The sequence below is a fragment of the Ptychodera flava genome, chromosome 12, assembly GCF_041260155.1.
Source record: "Ptychodera flava strain L36383 chromosome 12, AS_Pfla_20210202, whole genome shotgun sequence".
Classification (NCBI taxonomy): domain Eukaryota; kingdom Metazoa; phylum Hemichordata; class Enteropneusta; family Ptychoderidae; genus Ptychodera; species Ptychodera flava.
In genome coordinates this window covers 17,594,881-17,622,021 of record NC_091939.1, presented here as the reverse complement: position 1 = coordinate 17,622,021, position 27,141 = coordinate 17,594,881, and the positions used below count along the sequence as shown (strand labels likewise).

Here is a 27,141-nt window from a genome sequence, read left to right as displayed (position 1 = left end):
GACAGAGATGATCGGTATGCTTGTTGAACCTTTATCATTCTGATTAATAATGTTAAAACATGTTACTTAAGCAACTCCATACCCAACAAAGTGATTCAACAGAACATATAGTATACTTGATTCGAAGTTTCTATGATTTTATTCGCAGTGAAAAGTCTTTTCTTGAATAACAGTAAGTTACCAATCATTTCAATATCCCTATGTTTTGTCCTTTATGTAAAACATTTCTTCACATCGTTAAATTGAATGACAATAAAACTTAACGGTTTTACGTAATTAAATGTCACCGAGTTCAAACATCAAAGACATTGCCACAGTCCCTCTAGTAGATAGAGGGACTGTGACATTGCAGATATCTTTATATGTATTCTTTAAAGCATTTTTGGTAATCATACACATGATACAGTTCCGCCTGACCTCGTCTTACTTTGATACCGCTGGCAATCATTTAATTTCATCATAGAAGGGTATACGAAGGCATGGGGGAAAGATTGAATTCAAACAAACATTTTCCGTTTCTTGTGAAAATTTAATAAGCTTAAGTTTTTGACAAAGCAGCTATCAAGTTATTTCCCGTTATCTTCCTGAAACCGATTGGCAGATACCAACTGGGGGCAGCCAAAAAGCCCATTACGTGAAATTTCAACAAAAGTGTTTTCAGTATTTTGTAGCATTCAAGAAGTTGTTGACACACAAACATATAGAAACACATCATAAACCCACGGGGATAGATCGCAGCTGCACTGTCCTTTTTAAATGTCACCAATAAAAACGAAAGACGAACTATAGAGGGGGCGCTCGGCTAACCCTGACCCCATTTGACCCTGTGTCGCAAGGACATGAAACGCGTACGCGTGGGCACCGGACGGGAAAACTGCCAAATACTACAGATTTGACCTGGTTCTGTTGGGTTTATCGGCCAATGCGGTCGATAATATGTCCACTCGCCCCTTTAGCAGGTCAATTAGTCCACGTTGTTCGCTTTACCGGAAGTAGAAGGCATCTGCACGCAGATAACCAGCACAAAATGGCGTCGCCTACTCTGAAACCGTTAAAACGTGTTGGGATTCTTGGCGGGACTCATGGAAATGAACTATCCGGTGTGTACTTAGTGAAAAAGTGGCTTAAAGACAAGACACCTGTGACGCGTAGCACATTCGAAACTACAGTATGCATCAGCAATCCTCGTGCAGTTGAAAAATGTGTTCGTTACATAGACACCGATCTCAATAGAGTTTTCACTGAAGAAAATCTCAGGTGAGGGCCTCCGATGAAGATAGTTTAGCTCATAGCTGTGCCAAATACACCGCACACATTGAGAAAATAGTGTTAACCGTTTATTGTCATGTACGGAATCGGGTATTTTTGCAATGTAAGAGTGACGACATCTTCATCTTCAGTATACGCACGGTCCCTCCACAAAATTTTGTGGAGGGACCGTGGTATACGCAGGCATCGCACTGACTACTACTCTGTAACTGCAGTGCAGTGCTGCCTGTAGGCTGTAGCGCCAGGTTTTGCATGGGTATGCTATATGTGTCGGACCATGGAGTTACCTCTATGGTCGGACATACCCAAGTAAAGCCTCTAGCTACAGCACTGTAGCTATGATTCACTGTATGATTACTCTAGCTCTGCATAGCAGGGCTTTATGTTACCGGCCACGCCTCCCCGGGGGGGGGGGGGGGGCTGTTGCTCAAAATGTGGAGAGAAAGAAGGGGTTACTCAATTTTTGGTGCAAGATACATTGAAACACCTGTCAGTTTGCACCATTGCACACATCAATTTCACAAAATTTGACTATTGCTGTATTTTTGTAAATTTTACAAATACATCGATATTTAACTTTTCTAAGTGGGACGGGGTCAGTCAAAATTTCTGTGTTAGAAAGGGGCATTACTATAATTCATCATGGTTGGTAGGGGGTTATTAATTGAAATTTCAGAGTTTCTGATGAAATTCCTCCTGCCCCCAGGCCATTAATAATGACGGCTCCGTAACATATAGCCCTGCCATGCAGAGCTATGACTTCTGTAGTGTACTAGTATATGGTACTACAGGGATGTAGAAAATAGCCAGCAACCATCAAAACAATCGGCTGTCAGCTTAAATTTGCCAGCTGTGAAAATAGTAAAAAATCAGGATATTTTGCACAAACTTGATGTGCAAATACGCTATTTGTAACGGCCTGCAATTTTATTTTTGCTACCTACAACAACAATTATCTACATCCCTGATGTGTGATCATGGAAGTATAAAATTTGTTTTGATGTGGCTAAGTTAGGATGGGATCACAATCTAGTCCAAGATTCCAGTCATGAAGATTTTTTGCCAAAACTCTTATTTTATACTTCTAACATCCATGCTCCGTGACAAGGAAGCTATCAGCAGTCTCTAACGCATTAATGGTGGAGAGAAAATCTGGAGATATGTAATATGTATTAAAGGGGGAAGTTCACCAAGGTTAATTTTTTCATATTTACCAGCTTTTGAGTCGCTTATTCCAGAAAAGCCCTTTTGGCCATTTATAATTTGAGCAAGTTTTTGCAAAAAACGGACAAAAATAGTTGCAGTTTAGGGCTTCATCAACTTAATGTATTTTGTATCATGGGGGGAAAAAGTGCCAACCATGGCGCTTTCATCACGCGATATGGCAGGGACCAACTTCTGATGTGTACGGCATTGTCCACTCACTCATGTTCACGCCAGGTTGTGCGTATTTGCGTAACAATAACAATAGTTATGCAAATACGCACAACCTGATATGATCATGAATGACAATGTCATACCCATCAGAAGATGGTCCCTGCCACATCACGTGATGAAAGCACTAAGCTTGGTGCATTTTTCCCATGATTCAAAACATATTAAGTTGATGAAGCCCTAAACTGCAACTTCTGCCACTATTTTCATCCATTGTTGTAAAAAATCACATGAGCTATAAATGGTGAAAATAAGCGACCCAAATAGCTAGCACATATGTAAAAATCAGGCTCGGTGAACTTCCCCTTTAGTAGTTCCAGAGATTGCACTGCCTTTTATCTCAATTCGAACTGCTCTTCATTCAGTTGTGAGGTACTGCAATCAAATTCAAGGACATAAAATGAAAGTTGGTTAACAGGAGTTGCTCAGCTAAAGATCAGGTGCAACCAATGAAGCTGGATGTGCAAAAAGGTGCTTGTGTGCAGTTGGCGAGTAAATTTACAAATAATCAGTGGGCAGGGAGAAAAAGTCAGTTTTTACCAAGGGCTTGGAAGTTATTTCAGTTATTACAGTGGGCAACTAGAAAACTTCTGGGAGTTAGTACTGAAAAAGGTAGAGGGGAATGCTGTGGTTGATAGAACTTGCTGGAAGATTAAGCAAAGAAGTTAGAGGGGAACAAAATTACCAAACAACTTTTTCATTTTGACTTCCAAAAGATGATCTGCTGGTCTACCATGGACAACCACTGTAAAATTTTAATATTTCAGCTTTGTGACACACACATGTGGACGTGAGTGTCGATAAGAAAATGTCATCTGTGGAAAAGGAGGTCAAATGTAACCATTACCTACTTCCAATGTTCTATTGCAAACTATGCTGTCTTATACGTGACCATCTGTGAGAAATCATGATCAAAACGATAACACAACCAACAAATTTCATTTCAGATCTTTTGTGTATTTTACAAGTGGCTCTCTGATTTCTCAAGTTTTATAGCTTGAAGAACAGTCTATAGTGAAATTAGTGATGTTTACAAGATATAATCATGGCCCCTCCATCACCTAATGGAGGGACCGTTTGATGATTTCAAACAGACCATGCTGGCGTCTGACATACTTTGATATGAAATGTTTGTCTTTCCCAGGGTAGTGGTTAGCAAGCATATTACCAGTTTTAAAGGACCTCAGGACGTGTATCAAAGCAAATGAATTGGCCCTACTTCACCTTTCGGTATCTGTGTATCTGTCATCCATCCTAAAAGGGCATTGTAATACCAAGATTTGCTGGTCAGCTGGATTAGCAGAATTCAAATCAAAAGGCTAGAGTAAAAAGATCCATAGACTCAGACTTTTATGACTTCACCTCTGAATTCTTATCAGCAAAATCTGTCCTACTTCTGACATACCAGCTTACATTATACTCAGATGTTTTCCATTCCTACTGGTCTTTTTGAGATAACACCATGAGCATATGTCTTCATATGTCTTCTTGGAGAATTAAAAGTGTTCTATAACAAGTAGAGCGTATAAACATAAAATTTCTTCAAAAGGAAAGTAATAGTATCTGTATAATATCTTTAATATTATTTTGTTTACCGTCTTTTTATGTTATGGTGATATACATTTATACACATACACAGAAATACATACGTATCACAGATATCACAGATGTTACAGTGTGTAATTTGTGTTATATATATATATATATATATATATATATATATATATATATATATATATATATATATATATATATATATATATATATATATATATATATATATATATATATATATATAGTGTGTGTGTGTGTGTGTGTGTGTGTGTGTATATATATATATATATATATACACACACCCACACACATATTTGTTTGTGCGTCCATTTGTCTGTGTGAGTGTGTCGATGTATATGTATTTCAACCAAAAGCGAGCCAAAAGATGTCAGAGCATTATGATTTCACTTTGTATAGAGTTTCTCCACAGTTCTTTCTTTGTAGGTCCATCAACTGGCATCACAGAAAACAGATTTGTTCGTTCAGTCAATTGGTGGTACATCATTTGATTGATGCATAATGTGGTTTTCAACTGTAATGTCAGCTATGCCAATCATATGGAGAGAACATTTGTCAAGCATAGAATAAGAGCTTGATTGTTAACTTTGACCGTAGACAGTAGAAGCACTTCTGTTTATGCTTTGACAGAAGTACAGGAGAGAAGACTTGCGTTGTGTGGAATTGATGTTGAGACGTATTTGACATCAGGCTTTGTCAATTATGCATGTACAGAGAATGTCTCCCTCCTCACTTGTATTCTGTTTAACCTCAATATTTTTTTATCAGGCCAGAGAAAGACCACAACGTGATAAGACAAGGAACAGAATACAAATCTGTCACTGACAGGTGTCAACTATCAGTGTTTGTGTGACCCTGGCATGCCACTCACTGTAATCATGTGATACTTATCTTGTGATACTGTCATATCATGTGACACTCATACCACATGCTATAATGTGACTTGTCATGATTTGTGTTGATTTATGTTTGTTTGTAATCATCAATTCTCTCACTTTACTCCACTTGCATTCTTCCATTTATACTTCAGCTATGATAGTCTCTAACAAAATTTTTATAAATGTAAATCTGTATTAATAACAGGATTATGCCATAATAAATTATGGTTCTGCTCTGTGTATAATCATATTATATTTCATATTACAGCACCTATGCATCAACATGTGTCAAATCAGTTGATAATTACCTCATACCTCAATTGAAATCATATGATTTTAACACACCTTTACTCACACTATTTCGTCTACAGGAGTGATTCCTACTTCTAAAAATATTGCGTCATTTTTCAAGTTGACAAAGTCTCTCTGATAGAGGGTTTCTTTTATTTCTTGTTCAGGTCGGAGACAACAAATAGTTTGTATGAACTAAATCGGGGTAAAGAGCTGAACGCAATCTTTGGACCAAAACATTCTGCAGAGGCCTATGACTTTCTCATGGACCTGCATAACACAACGTCTAATATGCAAAACTCACTCATGGTCCACCATACAAAAGATCCCGTAATTGTTCAGTTAGTGCACTATATCATAGGAAACTTGAAACATTTACCGAACTTTGTCTTTATTACGGGGAACGCGTATCAAACAAGCCGAACAGTCGCCACTCATGGGTTAGGTAAGTCAGCAAACACATTTAGTGATTTACCATAACCTTCTGAGCTCTACTTAGCTTTAGTTATGTCCTTCTGTAGATTTTTGAAATCTCCAATGATGTATAGTCTTGTCTCCTTGTGAGCATTTATGTCAGTGTCCATATATCTGTGCATGCATGAGCCATTACTCAGACCTGCAAATTGAATTTGTCCAAACTTTGGACAAGGGTGATATACAGCAACGTACATACTCAGGACGACATATTCTGCTGGACAATCCAGAATGGCTGCCAGGTGGCCATTTTGTTGCTTTTTCATGTCTAAAGCTGAAACTCAGACATGCCTAAAGTAATATGTTCAAACTTTTCCATTAAAGACAGTACTGGTATACTGTGCCATACGTATATTCACGATATGATCCAATATGATTAACAGGTAATCTTCCTTGAAACGAGAGTTTTGATGTCAGAACCATCACTCGTTAAGCGGTTGTGTTCATTCTTTGCATTTGCTCGCTGGTAGAGGTGTATCGATTCATTTGAGGATCCAATCCTCTGTGGTCTCTAGGGACCATTTCTTTCAATGTTTTCATGGCTTTAGCCTTAACGTAGGCTTGTGTTATTTTAAAATAGTCCATTGGTTGTAGGGGCTCAATGTGAACCCCTCCCCCACCCTAATCCGTCTCATTATTACGTTTTGGTATTGTATAACTTGTTTAATAGAAAATAATGTTAGCAAATATTTTGGGATGCTCTCCCTGTCGATATGCTGGGCCTTGTCAGCAAAGAGACTTGGTAAATTGAAAATGTTGACAGATTTACTGATAATGGTATTGGCGAATGTTGAAAGAAACCGTCGAGTCTTACCATACCTTTGTACATTAGCTGGTATTTTATGATATTTGTATTGAGGACATGACTTTAGATTTCAGCTTGGTAGGTTGCCAGGTCAGTCATACAAGTAACATGTATATGAATGATATCAAGAGCTTTTCCGTGAAGGCATTGTGTTCAAATATCCTTACAAATATAATGCATTCATGGTGGACTAAACAACTTTTTGGATCAATACTTTTATAAAGGCAGCAAGACATTAAAAAAAATTGTATGCATTGTCTAAAGTCTGTAGGCTTATGGTTTAATAGTAAAATGGTCTATCAATCATGATAATTTTTTGAGAGGTGACCCAGAGTGTTGTCAAAACTGCCCTCAAGAAGTACCAAAAGATTGTTCCTTTGTTTTTCTCCGGTTTCCCCTTGGGTGTTTCCGATCTAAAAACTTAGTTCCAAGTATAGATTCTGGTAGAAGTACACCTGCTCTAAAAAAGCATAATTTCTGACATTCTTGAAAGGGTCAGTAATGCTAACTTTTGATAATTCTTTCATTATTTTTATTTTATATGTCAAATGCAAAGTCTTATCCAACTCCTAAAATAATGTTGTAACACCCAAAATTTAGCTTGTCAACATAGCTTATACATGTGTAGAATGCACTGTTATTGTTTACATTGGGATTCTAGTCTTAACCACAATTTACTGGTCAACAATAACAATGCAGTCTACACATGTACAGACTTTGCTGACAAGCTGAATACTGTGTATCTCAACATGCTTAGGGGAGTAGAGCAAGAAATTATGGTTGACATTAAAAACAAAAATAGTGAAAAAAATCATCAAAAATTACTGGCCCTTCGGAACCATAAGCCACTTTCCTATTTCAAGGTGGGCAGCATAGTCCTACACACTCTCAGTATTTTAGATGATATCAAAACCTATAAATGTGACTTCTCATAAATATGAATTGTAGAAAAAAAGACCGTGATTTTTGCTTTTCCAAATGTCTTTGTTTGTACTATCTTGCCAAATAATATGCTGTAGCTTTGGTCCAAAGATTGCATTCAGTACAGCTTCTTATAGTACACCTGTCCTGAGATGATAAAGTCCGTAAACAGAGCGGCCACACACATCACTCCTGTCTTCCTGGGCTACAAGGTTGATCATGAAATAACATTTGTTTATTTATTAATCAGCACTATTATTCAACACTAATATTTCAATTAGAATGTGTGATCATTGGCAAAACAATTCTCCATTTTTTTCTAGCAGCAGCATTAATTGTAAAATTGTAATTATTTGGGTATGATATTTAGAGCATTGTTTTTTTTTTCACTGTTTCAAATTGAAGGCAATTTGATATCACAATAAATGGAAATGGAAATGTTTTATTTTGGAAATTCTGAAAATGCAATGGAAATTGGTATAGCCCTCTTATTTTAAGGTAGAATGTATCTCGTGACAGATATTCCGACTCTCAAACTTTTACAAATCTTTTCTGATGTACCACTTGTGGGGGTTCATTTTAAAGCTGTTGGTGTAAGAAATTTTTCACTGGCATAGTTTTTCGAAATTCGAAAATTTTATTTTTCTCCATGGACTTAATACAGGGATCACTGCTATTTTGAATTTTAAATGTCAGTATTAAAATCTTGAGTGATTTGTTTCTCTAGTACCAAAATTTACATGGTGACCCCCAATTTTTATTCTTGATTTTGAAAGAGAACGGTTGAAAGATACCTTAAGGAAAGTTTGAGCAAAATTTTAAGGTGCACACTACCTTAATATGGGTCAGGGTCTGTCATGAATTGTGAATTCTGAACTGTGCTAATACTGAATTTGTTTCATCATTTTAAATACACAACAGGCCAATTACAACGAAAACTTGGTCTCTCTTTCACGTAGATTACCCAAAGACTCAAGCATTTATGAAATTACTCGATTGCATGAACTGAATGCTATGTTTGGACCAGGAGCCAGAGAACAGTATGATGTAATATTTGACCTGCATAACACTACGGCTAACATTCGAGATAACCTTATCCTCATCGGGAGCACATGTGACGTTGATGTGCATTTGACAAACCATATAAGTCAGAAAATTGGTGATGATAGATTTAAAGTCTTTCATTTACCGAGCACTGTAGGTGTTTGTTCTGCTGCCAAAAGTGGATTCGGTGAGTGTCTCTATGCTACTCTGGGCATATACTCTGATTCAGAATTGTAAGTGATATTTGTTCAAATCCAAGCATTTCATGTTTTTGACAGTAGATATACACAGAAAGGCAATTAGGTCTGCATTATCATGAAAACTAAAGTATGGATCCGAACAACCTCTTTTCAATGTTACAAAGGTGTGGACAAGTTGGAGTATGGTAATTCTTGCTGGATTTTGTTTCCGCAAACTGAATCATAAGCATGTCATTTTTTTTAAATACATAACTGAAAAAGTATTTCATAAACTGATTCTAGTGTTTCGTTTGAGTGTCAAACAATTATGAGGTTTGCTAGAAGACAGTCAATTTTACTAGCAAAGGCGATAAACTGCTATTAAAATGTGAGTCACTGTAATGCCGACATGAAACTTTGAAATAAAGATATCAGATATGGGTTTTTTGTGAAAATGGACCGTGTTGTTTCATGTACAATACTTACAAATCTATCGATGATAATGTCTATTTGCAGAGTGTTGCTTTGCATCAGATTCCTTGATTAGTTAGTCCCTTCAAGACCTCGTTAATTTCACTCCATCAGTCAGTCCATTTGTACTTGTGTATCTGTCTGTCCGTCAGGCCACATATGCATTTACTCAGATATACCTGAAAACATACCTGAACCAATTTCATTCAAACTTGACACGAGAACTCTGTATTAATACTATAGCGTATTGTGCATGTCAGTCTTTTGTGTAGTGCTATCCAATATGGCTGCCAAGCAGTCATTTTGTAAGGAATGTCTTGAGCCATAACTCGGAAATGTCTTGACTGAAATAATTTAAACTTGTTATAAGGACAATGTACCATGATCAAAATGCAGTCTGATTTTGTTTCACAAATGCAGATGCCATACAGCCATTTTGTCATGAAGTTTTTTGTGTAAAGAGGCTTACTCAAGTGTACCAGAACTGAATTCATTCAGACGGGTGAAAAGGACAAATTTACCTCTTCCTATACAAGTCAAAATTGTTTTGTAAAACTATCCAATATGGCATTTGATTGACCCTTTGTGTGTTGAAATTTTTCATTGCTGAGACCTGCCTGAATTGAACTCATTAAAAATTTAGGCACAGGTACCCTGACCTGCATATTCATATCAATTTCCAGCATGACAATAATATGGCTGCCAGGGCAACCACTTTATCATGGCTCTTGTGTTGTACTCAGTAATTTGTCAGTAATGGCAGCTTATATCACTAACTATGGAACTTATTCCATTGCTGAAACTCTTGGAGCTAAACATATACACATTTACTACCCAGTTTCTAACCAGCTATTTCTGACAAATAATGAGCATGGATTTTGTCATTAATGATGACTGGTTTATGGCTGACTAAAAATTCACTATGAAAAGATATTGTGTCTTCTTAGTCCTTACCTACTGATGGTTTCTATACCTGATGAGGCAAAGAAGCACTTATTGCATGCTTTGTTTCTGTACACTTGCCAGGTTCAAGATCAACAAATATTGCCTTGGAATTTCGAACCCTTTCATTATCATAGTTTGGCCCAAACCCATTGTTATCAATGGTAATTGTGGAGCTGTTTACAGGGAAATAGGGATGAACAAGTTTTTGTTGACGGTGCCAATCCAACTGTTATACCTGAAATCATCCTTGTTATTTTTCTTACATCAAGACCTTCAAAATGAGCCCCCACAAGGGGTAGATCAGAACAGTATTGTAAAATTTTAGAGGTGCATCCTACCATAACTCAGATATCTGAGGTGACCCAAGTAAAGCGGTAGCCACAAACAAGGGAGGCGCTGTCAATTTATACAAGATAGAGGAAGCCTTGATATCTAGCAGACTTAATTGTGACACCCCATTGGTCCAAAGATTGACTTCAGGCTCTCTGTAAGCCAATGACAAACCGGCTTACATGTGTACCTAATTCAAGAAAACCTTATAAATCACGTACAGAAAAACTGTTGTTAGTGCCAAAATGGTTACAATCACATTTTAATCATACATTATTTTTTTCTCATTTCACATTGTTGTGTTCTTTCTGTAAATCATCTTAACTTTTAAAATCTTATATACTGTAGTCTGCCAACTCATTTCAAGTCACAAATTTAACAGGTTTATTCATTGGATTGTAGTATTTGAGTTGCTAAAGTTCATTCACATCAATACAACAATATATCAAGTCATAGTTTTATTCACAACTAGGCTCTCGACAAAAGAACAGTAAATACTGAAACCATTGTGGGTTGAGGGACTCTGCTGTAACCTTTAAATGTTAAACTTCTGTTCTGTTTGCTTATCTAGGGCTGATGTGGAAATTCCAAGTGACACAAATGTACCATATGAAATATTGACTGCAAGAAAACTAAATAAAGTCTTTGGACCAATGGGACCCTATAGTGGCACTGACTTTATGCTAGATTTGCACAACACCACATCTAACATGAGAAACTGCATAATCCTAGAACGTGAGGAGGACGCCCTCACGACTCACTTGGCAAACTATTTGCAAAAGCTATTGCCCTGCCCGCTGTTCCTCAAACACAACAGGCCCAAGGATGGCTTCCGACTGGTCGCCACAGTCAATCTCGCAAAACACGGAATCAGTAAGTGTTCTCTGAAAGTGACAGTGTCTGATCCCAGGAAGTCTGTTTCTGTCTGTGGACTGCATGTGGTTCCTAGCAAAATTGTCTGTTTTTTAGTCTTCGTTTCTTTATGATCCATTTTTGCATCAGGACACTGATGCCGTATGTTGTGGGTTCGAATCCGATTGAAAACTAGCTATATTTGACCTTGGTGTATTGGACACAATACAGTAATGAGATTAAGAAATAGATGGTTTCTCATTTTGCAACATGATTTGTCCACAAAAAATGTACAGTTTTACCATTGCTCTCATTGTAAATTCCTGTACGAATGATAAAATTGCAGCAGGATAGAATTTTATGTGGTGAAATCAATTCACTTTCTAAGGAACTACCTTGAACAGGTGTGTTCAGGCAAGTCACTGATTATTTTGATTGGCCAACAGGCAATCGGGGTATACCCTATATATGAATACCTGAGTGCATGTAGTACTTAACTCACATTTTGTGGCACATGTTGCAATCAGACAATTCTCGTTATAGATAGCAAAATCAATCAAGAATGCAAATTATGCACATTTCATGATGTTTGATTGGTCTGTGTAATGGCTCTTCCTTTTACAGAAAGTCACAGCATTATGAGCTTTGCCTAATAAAATATCGTTGGTAATCTTCATAGACTAAATTTCCCCAGGAATGAAGGACTCTGCCAATTTACTTCCTTTTGTGTCCAGGAAATCTGCATTGGTTCCCCTGTCTGATAGCTGAATTAGTGATAATGATAGAGTCTTGTGAAAAAATTGTGAAGTTGAGGCAATAATTTACAGTCCAGTCACCAGACAAGATTGTGGTTTAATGGAAACCATTAACTAATCAACTATATTATCTTGTCTATGTTGAATTTTACTAATCGTAGCCTGTGTCAGTAGATATCAATGATAAGTCGCAGTTTGGTGTTTTGTAGTGTACATCATGAAGAATTTGTGGTGACACCCCATGTACAAATTCTCATACGTAATTGTAATTTCCCTGAAACTAATGTTTTACATATTTAGGCCATTTTTTGCAAAGATTGGTGTATTGTTATCTGTTGAACAGCTAGTTTATGTTAATAAATCACAAGTAATACTTTGATGGGGCCAATATGCAGTGGCTTGGTTCTAGCTGATTGGTAGATTGAAATTATTCACAGCAACTTGAGGAGTCTGAAACTAGGGCTACTATGTAGCTGATTGGCTGTTTGGAAATGATTCAATAATGTCAATGATATTTTGCAAACCAATGATCTACAAGCTTCCGAGACACTGCACATTTCTGATTTGATACCATAATACAAACCCAAGAAGCAGGCAAAACGTCTATTCTAAAAATATGTCATCTACTGTATAATCACAGAATCTGCATCCTCTTTGAATTTTGAAATAAAAAATTATCATGTATAGTTTTAAAATGTTGCAAAAGATACATTGTTCAAATTTAGGGATACTGTACATCATAAGCATTTTTTCTTGGTAGCCTTCTAATTTTTTGCCAGTTCTGAAAATAACCTATTCACGATCTTGATTAACCAAAGGTATTGAAATAGGACCACAAGCTCATGGCACTCTTGTTGCAGAGGTCTACCAGAGAATGGAGGAAATTACCCATCATGCACTTGACTTCATCGAGAAATTCAACCAAGGTGAGAGTTCATACACGTAGTTAGGGCAAAGTTCAGAAAAATAGGTCAGCAAATTTATGGCATAAATGAATCATTACCATGACTGATTTTGTCTTTCCTGTTTTTAACCATTACATGTTACTTGTTAAACATTGGTCTAATAAAATTCATCATTACTATTTAAAAGTATGCAATGTGCAATAATGAAGACACATCTTCGGCAATGGAAGTATTGAGTATGCTGTGGTTGGTGTGATTGGAAATTCTACCTGTACAAAGACAAAACCCTGAATGCAATGACCAGGGTGACCGAACAACATTTTAAAATGAGAGCTCTCTTTCAATAGTTGGATTCTCACTGATTGACCTCACACAAGTCCAATCTGACCCCAGGTGTTGCGCTCATTTCAATTTCCATTTGCCGTGTAATCAGTGTCTGTGCAATAATGAAGATATATTTCAAACTTTGTAGCCAAGAGATTTGTTGCATCCTTTTCATTCTTTACCATAGCTAGCTGACACCAATAGCACCACACCATTTTTGTTTTTTATGAATACTGAATATGTTTTTGTTGTTTCATTAAATTAGTTTTTGTTGAACAATGAATATATTTTGTTGATGTTACAGTGTTATTTCATCAGTCCAAATAAAAATATGTGTCTTTCCAGTAACCAGACCTACACTATTTAAAACCCTATGACCCTTAACTTTTTTTTCTCATTTTCAAAAATCATGCATGATGTTGACAACGTTTCCTGTATTTTTGATGGTCACAATGGAATAAAAATAAACGTAAAAAAATTCCATTTCATACCATACACCTTACTGAAATCTGATCATAGTGACCTTTGAACTCTGTGCAAATTGGTTACATACTGTAATATGTTGTGATCTTTACTTTAATAGGTCATGAATTTCCTGAATGCACAGTTGAAGCTCATCGTATTCTTGAGAAAGTGGATTTCCCTCGTGATAAGGATGGTGAATTAACAGCCATGATTCACCCAAAATTTCAGGTGAGCTGACATTTGCTGACGAAAAAATTCTCATATCACTGGTACACTGGGAATGTGCTTAGGAGCATATAAACCTGGGATTGATTTATTCTCTCAATCTGCATTATCATGGGAGCAAAATGTATTTTGTTAAATGAATGTTCATTGGTCATTTGCTGTGTCCACACTCAAGGCTTGCATGTTATTTGATGAATGGTAGGGCTCTCACTTTTAACCCTTTCACCACAGTGGTTTGAACCAATCTCATTGTTTCTATGGTAAGATTGGACCTCTAGAGAGGGAAATGGGGGTGACAGGAATAAACCAGGACAATTGCATACTTAAAAATAACTAAGCTTTTTAGTCCCCATGGACGAAGTCCGGGGGGACTTATAGATTGGGTCATGTCCGTGCGTTCGTGCGTGCGTCCGTCCGTCCGTCCGTTCACGCAGATATCTCAGACATGCCCTGGTCAATTTCTTTCAAACTTTGCACAAGGATAGTACCCTACCCCATACAGATGCACGTCGATTTGTTTCACAATGCGATCAAATTTGGCCGTGTTAGAGGACTTTTTAGTTTCCACCTCCATAGACTCTCATGTATAAGGCAGCTGCCATAGACTCTCATGTATAAGGCAGCTGTCCATAGACTCCCATGTATAAGGCAGCTGTCCATAGACTCTCATGTATAAGGCAGCTGTCCATAGACTCCCATGTATAAGGCAGTCCATAGACTCCCATGTATAAGGCAGTCCATAGACTCCCATGTATAAGGCAGTCCATAGACTCCCATGTATAAGGCCAAGTAAAATAAAAATTTAGTTTCTCATCATATTCATATAGCAAAAAGGATGCGGTGACACAGTTTTTAGCCCCACGGATGAAGTCCAGGGGGCTTATAGATTGGGTCATGTCCCTCCATTCACGATGATATCTCAGATATTTTGACAAAATGTCACGTGACCTCGGTGACCTTTGACCTCAAATATACATATTTGTCCATAACTCAGTAACCACAAGTGCTACACCCTTCATATATTGTTATGTAGGTCATTTACCCCACACTCATCATGACCTGAGTTCAATAGTCTAGAACATTCTCAAGGTCACTGCCCTTGATGACCTAACAACCTTGAATTCAATTAGTCATGTTTGGAATGTTCTGGAAAGTTGATTAGTTGTGTAAGGGAGATAATTTTAGAACAGTAATTAGCATGTCAATAAAAGTTCTAGATTGTTCTTACATGCCTTTATAAAAGGGACGTGCACAGCTTCCAGTCAGACTTTTGGGATCGTGTCTCTTGTGTGTTACTAAACTCCAGCAGTAGTCATTCTCAAGACTTTTCAAGACCTTCACTGTCAACGCTGGATTTATACTGTGGACTTTATGCATCTTCAAGCCTGCAAGGACTGTTCATTCATCCAACTGACTGTTACAACTCTGAGACTGGAGCTTTGCCGTCCCAGCTGAGATAAGTAGTCTGTACACTTTAAAGCTTGTATCCTATCCCTAACTTAGCAATTAGTTTTATTTTCGTAATAAATTTTGTTTAAACGTTAACTGCTGAGTTCACCCTTTTGTTCGTTTTCTCTGCACGTAACAAAATTGGGGGCTTGTCCGGGATACGAATATTTTGAGCCGTTTGACAACATTTTGACAGCCTTTTCAAAACTACTGTATACTGTGAACTCAGCGAAATTCAATCATGGCGGAATTCAAGCCAGACGAATTTATGGATGACCTTGATCAGGACACATTTAATTCCCTCAGAAAAGACAACCTCATAGCACTGGCAAATTTCCTTAAAGTAGATGTCAAAAGATCTATGCGCAAGCGAGAAATTCAGTTCAAGATTGCAAAACATTTAGTTAATTCTGGCCATTTTGAAGAGTCTGCCTTAAAAGATTATGAGCCTGAGTCTTCCTTCGAACTCAAAAAATTAGAATTACAAATACAGGCAGATTTGGAGCTTAAGAAATTGGAATTAGAAAAGGAAAAATTGCAAATGGAAGAAAGGGAAAGGCAGGAAATATTACAAATGAAAGACAAAGAATTACAAATGGAAGAAAGACAGAGAGAAAAGGAGAGAGAATTGGAAGAACATCGACTACAGTTAGAAATGAGACGTTTAGAGCTTGGACAGTCAGGAAAATTCTTCCCTTCAGACAAGTTTGACATCACTAAGCATTTCAGGTTAGTTCCCCCTTCCAAGAAAAGGATGTTGATAAATATTTCCTCCATTTTGAGAAAATTGCTCAGAGTCTGAATTGGCCTAAGGAGTCCTGGTCTATGCTTTGCAGAGTGCTTTGGTGGGAAAGCCAGAGAAATTTACATTCAGTTGTCAGTAGAGCAGGCTTCAAATTATGATTCTGTGAAGGAATTAATTCTCAAGGGTTATGAGTTGGTGCCTGAAGCGTACCGTCAGAAATTTAGGGATTGTGAGAAGGTGAAAGATCAAACTTACGTTGAATTTGCTCGAACAAAAGAACAACTGTTTGATCGTTGGTGTTCTTCTGAAAAGGTCAGTCAGAATTATGACAAATTACGACAACTTGTTTTGATGAGGAATTTAAAAGGTGCATCCGGAGTGACATCAAGACATTTATCAATGAACAAAAGGCAGATACATTGGAGGTTGCTGCACGTTTGGCCGATGATTATTCATTGACCCACAAATCTTCATTCTCAGCAAACCATCCCAGTCCTTTCCATACAGAAACAATGCAGGTAAATTTAACTCCTCCTTTTCATCCAAGAATTTTTCAAAGGACAGTAGAAAATCAAATGACAACAGTTCACAGAGTTCAAGTAACACTCCCACATCATCAGATCCCAGGTCTCAATCTCCTTCTGACAAACAGTTCGGTACACTTTCTTGTAATTATTGTAAGAAAGACGGCCATTTAATGTCAGAGTGTTTCAAATTGAAAAGAAAACGTGAAGGTCAAAGTGGTCAAAGTGGATCTAAGCCCACCGGCTTTATTTCTTCATCAACTCAATTAGAGTCTAATAATGTGTGCAACACATTTTCTGAGGTTAAATCCCTCTTATCCCCAATTAATGAGGTCAAGGTCAATTCTTCTCAAGATAGCATTATGGGTATTTTCGAACCATTTATTCATGATGGTTTTATATCACTTTCTAGTGATTTTTCTTCTGCTACCCCTGTCAAAATTTTAAGAGATACCGGGGCTTCCCAGTCTCTTTTGTTGGCAGATACCCTGCCGTTTTCTGAAAAGTCATTTTCAGGTTCTAAAGTTCTTATTAAGGGGGTAGATTGTAATGACTACATTCCTGTTCCTCTCCATAATGTCTATTTGTCTTCGGACTTTGTTTCTGGACCTGTGACTTTAGGTATTAGGCCTTTTTTGCCTTTTGAAGGGATTCACCTTCTTCTTGGAAACGACCTTGCTGGGGACAAGGTCATTACTAATCCACTTGTGACTGATAATCCTACTTTAGATCAGGATCCAGAGCCAATTGAACAAGAGATACCCGATTTATTTCCTTCATGTGCTATTACTCGAGCCATGTCAAAGAAAACTTCGAGAATCAAAATACTCTCAAAATAATGTCACAGATGTTGACTTAAATGACACCTTTCTCAGTCAGGTGTTTGACACGGATCATTCCGTTATCCCTCGTGGATTTGCAACTTCCAGTAAAACTGCTGACCAAAGTCAGACATTTTCTAGATCAAATCTCATGCAGAACAACACAAAGACCCAGATATTTTGTCTTTGTTTGACAGGGTAGATGATGAAGGTAAAACTTCGGATAGCTCTGTTTCCTATTATACAAAATCTGGTATTCTCATGCGTAAATGGAGACCTCCAGACGTTTTGGTTGATGACGATTGGGCTATAAAACATCAAATAGTGGTTCCAAAGCCCTACCGTGCTGAAATATTGCGCCTGGCCCATGAAACCCCCTGGGCTGGTCACTTAGGAGTCAGGAAAACTTATCATAAAATTCTCAGTCACTTTTATTGGCCTAATCTCAGGCAGGATGTAGCACATTTCTGTAAAACTTGTCACACATGTCAAATGGTAGGAAAGCCAAATCAGACCATTCCAAAGGCCCCTTTACAGCCAATTCCTGCATTTCAAGAACCATTTAGTAGGATACTAATAGACTGTGTTGGGCCCCTACCAAAAACAAGATCAGGAAATGAGTACATGTTGACAATTATGTGTACATCAACTCGGTTCCCAGAAGCCATACCACTGAGAAATATAAAGACAAAGACTATAGTGAGAGCTTTAGTCAAATTTTTCACTTTATTCGGCCTCCCTAAATGCGTCCAGTCCGATCAAGGCTCCAACTTTATGTCTGGAATTTTTCAACAAGTAATGGATCAGCTAGGCATTAAACAGTATAGGTCATCCGCCTATCATCCAGAAAGTCAGGGTGCTCTGAGCGATTTCATCAAACTTTGAAAAACATGATTAGGACCTACTGTTTTGACACAGAGAAGCAGTGGGATGAAGGAATTCATTTTTTGCTCTTGCTGTTAGAGAGTCAATTCAAGAGTCTCTTGGTTTTAGCCCATTTGAGCTTGTATTTGGACATACAGTCCGTGGCCCACTTAAGCTAGTTAAAGAGAAATTCCTATCAGACGATGATGATTGTCTGAATATTTGCAATATGTGTCAGATTTTCGTACGAAACTCTCTAAAGCATGTGAATTAGCCAGAGAAAATCTTGAGTCATCTCAGCAGTCAATGAAAACCAAATATGATAAAAGCACCTCAAAACGGAAGTTTGAACCGGGTCAAAAGGTTCTTGTTCTACTTCCGATTCCTGGCAAACCACTCCATGCTCGTTACTTTGGGCCATACCTAATTGATAAGAAATTGAGTGATTTAAATTACATCATAATAACACCTGACAGGCGAAAACAAAAACAGCTATGTCACATAAATATGCTTAAGCCATATTTGGATAGGGATAATCCTACTATAACTCAGCCTGTCAGTGCAGTCAGTTCAAACCATTATGAAGATAGTGATACTGAAACTGACTTGAGTGAAAATACTCTAAACTCAAAGCTGGGCTCGGTCAAGCTTCAGAACTCAGAAATCCTGGAGAAGCTGGAGTCTACAAAGTTGGCACACCTCCAGCCAGAACAACAACAACAGCTGAAAGAACCAATCCATGAACATTTGTTCCAAGATATTCCAACGAGGACAAACATCACCTATCACAACGAAGATGTCTGCGACAGTAATCCAGTGGAACAACATCCAGACAGACTGAATCCTGCGAAAGCGGAATATCTCCAAGAGGAAGCCAAGTATTTGCCGAACAATGACTTTATCGAACTCAATAAAAATAACTGGACTTTGCAATCCATACTTTATGCCAAATTCAGTGCCATTTCGAGTTTTCCAATATCCAATTGCAAGAGGATAGTCATGGGACAGATCATCCTGTTTGCTATTTTTAACAAATTTAGCAAATTTAACAAATCCCAGAGAAACTACTCTACAATTGAAAAAGAGTGTTTATCTTTGATATTAGCTTTACAGCATTTTGAAGTTTATGTTACTTCTTCAAATCAGGCAATAGTGGTTTATATTGATCACAACCCTCTTGTTTTTCTGCAGAAATTTAAAGAAAGCAAAAATCAGAGATTGCTAAGATGGAGTTTAATGTTACAGGAGTTTAATCTTGACATTAGACATATCAAAGGCAGAGACAATTTAATTGCAGACTGTCTCTCTCGTATTTAGAGTTTATTGTTGTTCACTTTCAAGAAATTTTACTTTAGAGTAAAAAAATTTTGAGTACTTAAATCTTTTTCAAGATTACATTTGTAAAAGAAAGATTTTTCTTTGAAAAATTTTCTTTTTTTGAAGAGGGGGTGTGTTATGTAGGTCATTTACCCCACACTCATCATGACCTGAGTTCATTAGTCTAGAACATTCTCAAGGTCACTGCCCTTGATGACCTAACAACCTTGAATTCAATTAGTCATGTTTGGAATGTTCTGGAAAGTTGATTAGTTGTGTAAGGGAGATAATTTAGAACAGTAATTAGCATGTCAATAAAAGTTCTAGATTGTTCTTACATGCCTTTATAAAAGGACGTGCACAGCTTCCAGTCAGACTTTTGGGATCGTGTCTCTTGTGTGTTACTAAACTCCAGCAGTAGTCATTCTCAAGACTTTTCAAGACCTTCACTGTCAACGCTGGATTTATACTGTGGACTTTATGCATCTTCAAGCCTGCAAGGACTGTTCATTCATCCAACTGACTGTTACAACTCTGAGACTGGAGCTTTGCCGTCCCAGCTGAGATAAGTAGTCTGTACACTTTAAAGCTTGTATCCTATCCCTAACTTAGCAATTAGTTTTATTTTCGTAATAAATTTTGTTTAAACGTTAACTGCTGAGTTCACCCTTTTGTTCGTTTGCTCTGCACGTAACAATATGGTATGATGGGACACCTTATGACGCCACATATTGTACCTCATTAATTATGCACATATCTAATTTTGAGCAAGCCAATAAGGCTAGAGGTTTGATTTTTGGTATATAGGGATAACTTAGCAATACACATTTTTTTGACAAAAAGTCACGTGACTCGGTGACCTTTGACCTCAAATATACATATTTGTCCATAAGTCAGTAACCACAAGTGCTAGACCCTTCATAAATGGTATGATGGGACACCTTATGACGCTACATATTTTACCTCATTAATTATATGCATATCTAATTTTGAGCAAGGCAATAGAGCTAGAGGTCTGATTTTTGGTATATAGGGATAACTTAGCAATACAATTTTTTTGACAAGATGTCATGTGACCTCAATGACCTTTGACCTGAAATATACATATTAGTCCATAACTCAGTAACCACAAGTGGTACACCCTTCATATTTGGTATGATTGAACACCTTATGATGCCACATAATGTACCTGATTAATTATGCACATATCTAATTGAGCAAGCCAATAGAGCTGGATGTCTGATTTTTCGTATATAAGGATAACTATAGAATAGAAATTTTTGATCAAATGTCATGTGACCTCTATGACCTTTTACCTAGAATATACGTTGTTTTCAATAAATAAGCAACCACAGTGCTATATCCTTTATTTAGTAGGATGGGCGACCTTATGACAACACACGCTTTACCTCATTGATTATGCACATATCTAATTCTGGGCTAGCGAATCGAGCTAGATGTCTGATTTTTGGCATATAGGGATTAATTAGCAATATATTTTTTTTCAAAATGTCACGTGACCTTGATGACTTGTTACCTTGATTATACATATATATGCATAACTCAGTAACCACAAGTTCTATACCCTCCCAGGGTTTTCAGTAGAAATTTGCCCGGGCGGAGAAATGTAAATTATAGGTGGAGAAGGAAGCCGAGGTTGGGGTGGGGACGTCATGTCGCGGCGGCGGCAGCATAACATTGGCAAGGTATTTTGAACAGCAATTTATCCAGTTTTGTTGAATGTCAGTGTAAAAAAGTCTGTATTTTAAAAACAAAAACTGTTTGTGGTTTTTTGTGTTAAGTAGAAACAATGTACCATCTTACTCATATCATTTGTTTTGTTTGTCCTTTCTTCACTGTGTCACTGTCTGATGACATTGTCCATGAGAACACAAACAGTTACAGAGATGGTCAGTGACCTAAGTTATCATCCTATGTGTTGATATTACAGTGTACTAGAATCAACGCGGAGAGCAACAGTAACTTTTGTTATATTCAATAAAGAGTACTACAACTACTGGCAGATATTCCATGAATTTGGCGAAAAACTTTTTTGTGATTAATGCCAAACTGAATGTAGTACTGAATTTACATTTCAATTAAAAGAATATGTTGTTCCTATTAAAACATGTCACACTGAAATTATACAGGAGTCATTAGAAAATCCCAGGTAAGTAGTTCCTTTTCTCTTTCAGTTTAAAGGGACAAAGTCAGTTTTGACTTTTTTGATATCAAGAATACAGGGAATACTTGCATAATAATTACACTCAGTATGCACAATGATGTCAATGCAGAAACTCAAAGTGATGAAAAGTGTGAGATACAACCCCTTTATTTACCAATTCAATGAAACAAAAAAGTTAGCTGCTCTAGCAGTAAAACAACTTGACGTACAGCCTCAGGGTTGGCATTGGAGTTTGTTTTTTATTTTTCACCTGCAGTTCACAAAAGGCCTCTAAAAAGTTTGTGAATACACATTTCAGTTAGATGCAACAAAATGACAATAGAAAAGTGTTTGCAGTATCAGTAACAACTATAATGGGCTTCCTACCTCTATGACTGACCTTTTAAGTGCAGTACACTGAAACTTGTGAAAGAAAAATATTCTCTTTTTTCCATAAGCATATGCTGTATCAAAGAAAATACACAAGTCCTGAAAAATATTGTGTTGCTTTCTTTTCCCCCAGCAGTCACGCACTAGTACATGTATCAATAGCAAAAAAGAAAAACATTGCATCGCCACCAAAACAAATGAGGGGAAGTCTCCAGCTGGCTGTGATGTATCTAATGAACTACGTGAATAATATTTACATAAATTATAAATTTGCCTACCGTCTGCAAATGCTACAAAATTGGATATTTTTTACCGAGAAAATTAACAGAGTTCACGCAGGGCAAAACACGTTATTTATTACTAGATTCAAAACTTAGTCGATAAAATTGAGACACTTTTTCCAGCATTGAAAGGTTTCATGATCGGGCCATTTACCTACAAATGTACATGAAAGCATGGATCGCGTGCTAAATTTAGAGCAGGCGGCAGATACGGTAGACTCCGTAGAGCGTGCCCATTCCACTTTCCTTTGAGTTGAAATCACAAGAAATATACGTGAAAAGCCAGCCCTGAGACGTACAATATTTCTCAAAATTTTGTACACCGCCAAATTACCGTTTTCGGGGGTAAAATATCGAATTGCAACCACAACCGCGAGTTCATAACTGACCACTCTCAGGATTTTAGCATTTTAACGTAGATGGTTGATCACGTAATTCTACTTTCTAGAACAGTGCTATAAACAAATACCTTGCTCTGGCGTCACAGTCGCGTACGCGTACTTAGCGCACGTAATACAACATGTTGGCGATGCATGACTTTGATTTCGCTCTCTGAAGAACACCTCACCAAAATACTAAAAAAATTATATTGATACATTCATTGGACGGCTGCACTCGGCTCATTACCACATCAAAACGTGATCGCTGACAGCTACACGCTTTCCTATGGCCGGTCGCTATTGTTTTGACTCGTAGCAGAATATTAATGAGGTCAGGGAAATATACCCAATGATATTGCCGCTTACAGAGGACAGGCGTACTTTCACCCAATGATATATTAGAACAGTACACTGACCTAGTCTGACCTCGCATAAAAAGACGTTGTATGTATACATAGCCCAAGTTGTACACTATGCGTACAGAGCCTGGCCTACTATACGTGTGCACGTTCGTCCGTTTTTGGCTCGTTTGTCGCGCCAAGCCCAAACGTCGTGTACTTTTGTCACTCAGTCGATGGTCATAATTTGTGAAGTATTAACCAAAGTTTGTGCCATTTTATAAGATTTTCCCCCAAATTACAGCCGGCGAAAATGCTGTCACAGACGTACATTTCGCCAGCTGCCGGCTTCTAATGAAAACACTGCCCTCCAATTTTGATAGGATATAGACCTTAAGATGTCACATCTTGGACATCATTTATTATCCACATATGTATTTCTTGGCTGGCCAATACAGCTAGAGGTCTGATCTATTTTCCCAATTTAGAACCATAACTTAGACATGCCTCATGTGTTTCAAATTGGGAAAAACAACATAGACCTATGTGCCCTAGATCTTAACATATACACTCCAGTGATACTTCTTAAAGACCACATTTACCTGCCCCATCAAGACTAATACTCCCCTATTTCAAGTGGGGACTATGTCATTGTCAATGACTTGTTGTCAAGCTAAATTTGTGATTGTCTCAATTATCTGAAAGCAAAAAAATGTTGAAATTTGAAAACTGAATACATGTACAACCACAAGCACCATGATGCAAGGTTATGAAGGATTCATGACTCATTTTATTTGCAGAGTTGTACTTCACTCATACGTGGAAGGTTCTCTGAAATATGTATCAATGGCAAATTGAGACAAAAAGGCAGCAGGCATGCTGGCTGGGGAGGGCTATGAGGAAGGGATACCAGATACCCCTCCCTCAGTGAGGATATGTGTGAAAATTTAACACAATTTGGGGCAATTTTATACATTTGTATAACTTGAAAACTGGACAGACAACTTTTGTTTGCGTGTGATGATGAACGTGGCCTTAGATATACAGGCCACGATGGTGAACTGAATACCAGACTTTCCGAAGGGACTGAAGAACTAGAAAATATAGGAGACTTAACATAAAACATCACAAATCCATAGACCACAGAAAACTTTCTTATTTCTAGGATAAATGTCCAGTGTGGCTACAGTGTGAAGGTGTAAAGAACCTCAAAACAAGATATTGCATCCAAGTAATTTACATTAGTAGCGGGCAAAATTTCGTTCATAGGCTGCCAACTTATGATGAAAATGTTGTTAGTCACTGACAAAAATGAAACTATCATGCACAGTTTTTGAGTGTTTGTTTGTTTTGCTTGTATTGTCTTATTTTATTAAATCATATTTGGTTTTGTATATAAATACCAAAAAAGAGCTTATATGATGAGTCGGTGGCGTCTGTATGTCTGTATATTCGTGGGTATGTATGTGCGGATGTATGTCCGTCACACACAAAGGCTCCCATACCGCCAGAGCTACCATCTCAGTATTGGTGTACAGGTAGATGCAGGGGTTGAGATGTGAAATTTGTTCAAATGAACACATCAGTGTCAAAAATGTGCAAATGAGTAAGAAAAAGTGAAATCCTGCAAATGTGCAGGAGTGATATGTCAGTAAGAAACAGGCCAACTCCACTTATCTTGAGTGATTTCCTGTCATTGTTTATGAACTGTTACACATTAACAGACGTGCTGAAACCATAGGCAGTAGATGGGGGAAGAACTAAGAGGGACTAACTGTTTCTGCTATGCATGTTGCTAAAGTTGACCTCCAGTACCTAAAGTTTCAGACCTTAATTACTTTTGTCATTCTTGTTTTTCTGGTTTAAATATTTCTTGTTGTTTTTCTGGTTGTACTGTGCAGAAATCATTGTCATAACATCAACGTAGAATTTTCCTCCACTGAACAGATAGAAACAACATTTATGTTGATCATTGGTAACCCATACTGGTATATACCAATTCTGATCAAATTTGAGCGACACCGTATAATTGCGGTATTTTTTACACATGTTGAATTATTCATGGTATGACTTTATCATGTCTTAAAGGGAAAGGGTTGTCGGAACTGCACCTATGCCAGTTTCTTGTTTACAAACAATGTATTTTGTGCACGATATCTAGATGTACCTCATCATCATAGCTGCAACATTTAAATTATACAATGTAGATTATGACAGACATGTTTTAACTTTTGTCAATCATCATCGTATATCGTATGGGTCCCATACGACCTTTGAACACAGTTTTCAAGACTGTATCCCTTCATTAGGGGAAGGCTGCATTAACTTGCATGGTACCTGAAACCCGAGTTCTTGCCTGACCAACTCGGGTGACAAACAGAAGACTTTTAATCCCCAAGGTGTGAATGTTCCATTGTTATGTTTATCTAATCCAGCTGGTGCCATTGTAGTGCCATTGTAGGAAAGGCAGGTCTGTGAAATTGATCCTCTAGGGAAGTCGGGTATTCCTAAGTTAATGGAGCTTTCCCGTAATGTTAACTGTCAATCTGTTTTTCACAGGACAAAGACTGGGAGCCACTGAATCCTGGAGATCCGATATTTTTGTCTTTCAATGGAGAAACTATCAGCTACAAAGGCGACACCACGGTGTACCCAGCATTCATCAATGAAGCGTCATACTACGAGAAAGGCCTGGCATTCTGGGCCATGGAAAAAGTGAAACTCACAGCTCCAACCTTAAAAGTCCAAGAATGACGATGAAAGAATACCTTCAAGCAAGTTACTGCCTTGGAACTTCTCAAGAAATGTTATAGTTGACCTGTTTTTATGATTCTCTTCAGTTGAAAAAATATGAATTTATAGATGAATATTTTAATTCTGGATGTAGCCAGGAATCATATCTTATTCAGATGTATATTGTGTGAAATGTTGAAAAATCATTTCAAAAGTCCTTCAAATCAGTGTAATTTGTGTTTTAGCGTAATTTGTGTTTTAGGAGATAAAATCCCCATCTTTTGACATTATTTTGTGGTCGTTTTCTATTTAAGTGACAACATCGTTGGGTTTATTCTTTTTGCTGAATTTGACTGATTCTAGATGGCATCACAGTTTGCTCATGAATCTGAAAAACAAATGTTTGTCTGCAATTCTTGATATGATCTCCAAAAATTACATTATAGAAATGGTTAAATGGGTGCCTGGTTGCCACTTCTGTTGTGATTGAAACTGTGAAAAATTACGTGAAGCAATACACACAGGCCATCTAGGACAAAATTGTTGGTAGCCGCCAATGTTGTGCATGCAATGCTGTACTTAGTAACAAAGTAACAAACAATTTGGATCAGTGCTTTACTAACAAATGGTTGGTTTGACCAGGTATTAAGTCAAGCACAACTTGGAAGGAGAACATATAAATACTTCCATGAAGGGACTTCTTGATATATGCCAGAAATCACAAACTGTCTTTGTTGTGCAAATAGGGTCAAATATGAAGTCTGACACGTCATGCAAATGGGGTCAAACATGAAGTCTGACACGTGATGGGTATGCATCCGTCAGTCCACAGAATTAAATCACTGCCTCGTCAAATGAAACAAAAATTAGCAAAATAATGTCATCAGACAAAATCTATGTCGTCTTTTAAGTCCCACAAAATTAATTTGAGATTATGTGACCTAAATTTAAAATTTTTGTAAGTGTCTTGTTGATTTTTTCTTCAAGCTGACTAGG

General features: G+C 37.4%; 1 protein-coding gene across 3 annotated transcripts; it reads left to right on the top strand.

The window, feature by feature from the left end:
• The first annotated feature begins 813 nt into the window (after window positions 1–813).
• On the top strand, window positions 814–26,831 carry LOC139145232 (aspartoacylase-like). 3 transcript variants are annotated; one of them, XM_070716257.1, is made up of 5 exons: window positions 814–1,257; window positions 11,185–11,486; window positions 13,039–13,146; window positions 14,033–14,142; window positions 25,972–26,831. In XM_070716257.1, the coding sequence occupies exons 1-5, from the start codon at window positions 923–925 to the stop codon at window positions 26,164–26,166; spliced, it is 1,050 nt and encodes a 349-aa protein (XP_070572358.1). In that variant the 5' UTR covers window positions 814–922; the 3' UTR covers window positions 26,167–26,831. The 3 variants fall into 3 exon arrangements, with proteins under 3 accessions (XP_070572358.1, XP_070572360.1, XP_070572359.1); XM_070716259.1 differs by lacking the exon at window positions 11,185–11,486 and adding an exon at window positions 8,604–8,875; XM_070716258.1 differs by lacking the exon at window positions 11,185–11,486 and adding an exon at window positions 5,612–5,889.
• The last annotated feature ends 310 nt before the right edge of the window (window positions 26,832–27,141 follow it).

What these genes read in the sequence shown, in the direction of transcription:
- LOC139145232 (XM_070716257.1), top strand. Translation starts at nt 923, where the DNA reads ATGCGGTCGATAATATGTCCACTCGCCCCTTTAGCAGGTCAATTAGTC. An exon ending in TTCACTGAAGAAAATCTCAG is followed by an intron (nt 1,258 to 11,184) that starts GTGAGGGCCTCC and finishes TTGCTTATCTAG; the next exon opens with GGCTGATGTGGAAATTCCAA. An exon ending in CATCGAGAAATTCAACCAAG is followed by an intron (nt 13,147 to 14,032) that starts GTGAGAGTTCAT and finishes TTACTTTAATAG; the next exon opens with GTCATGAATTTCCTGAATGC.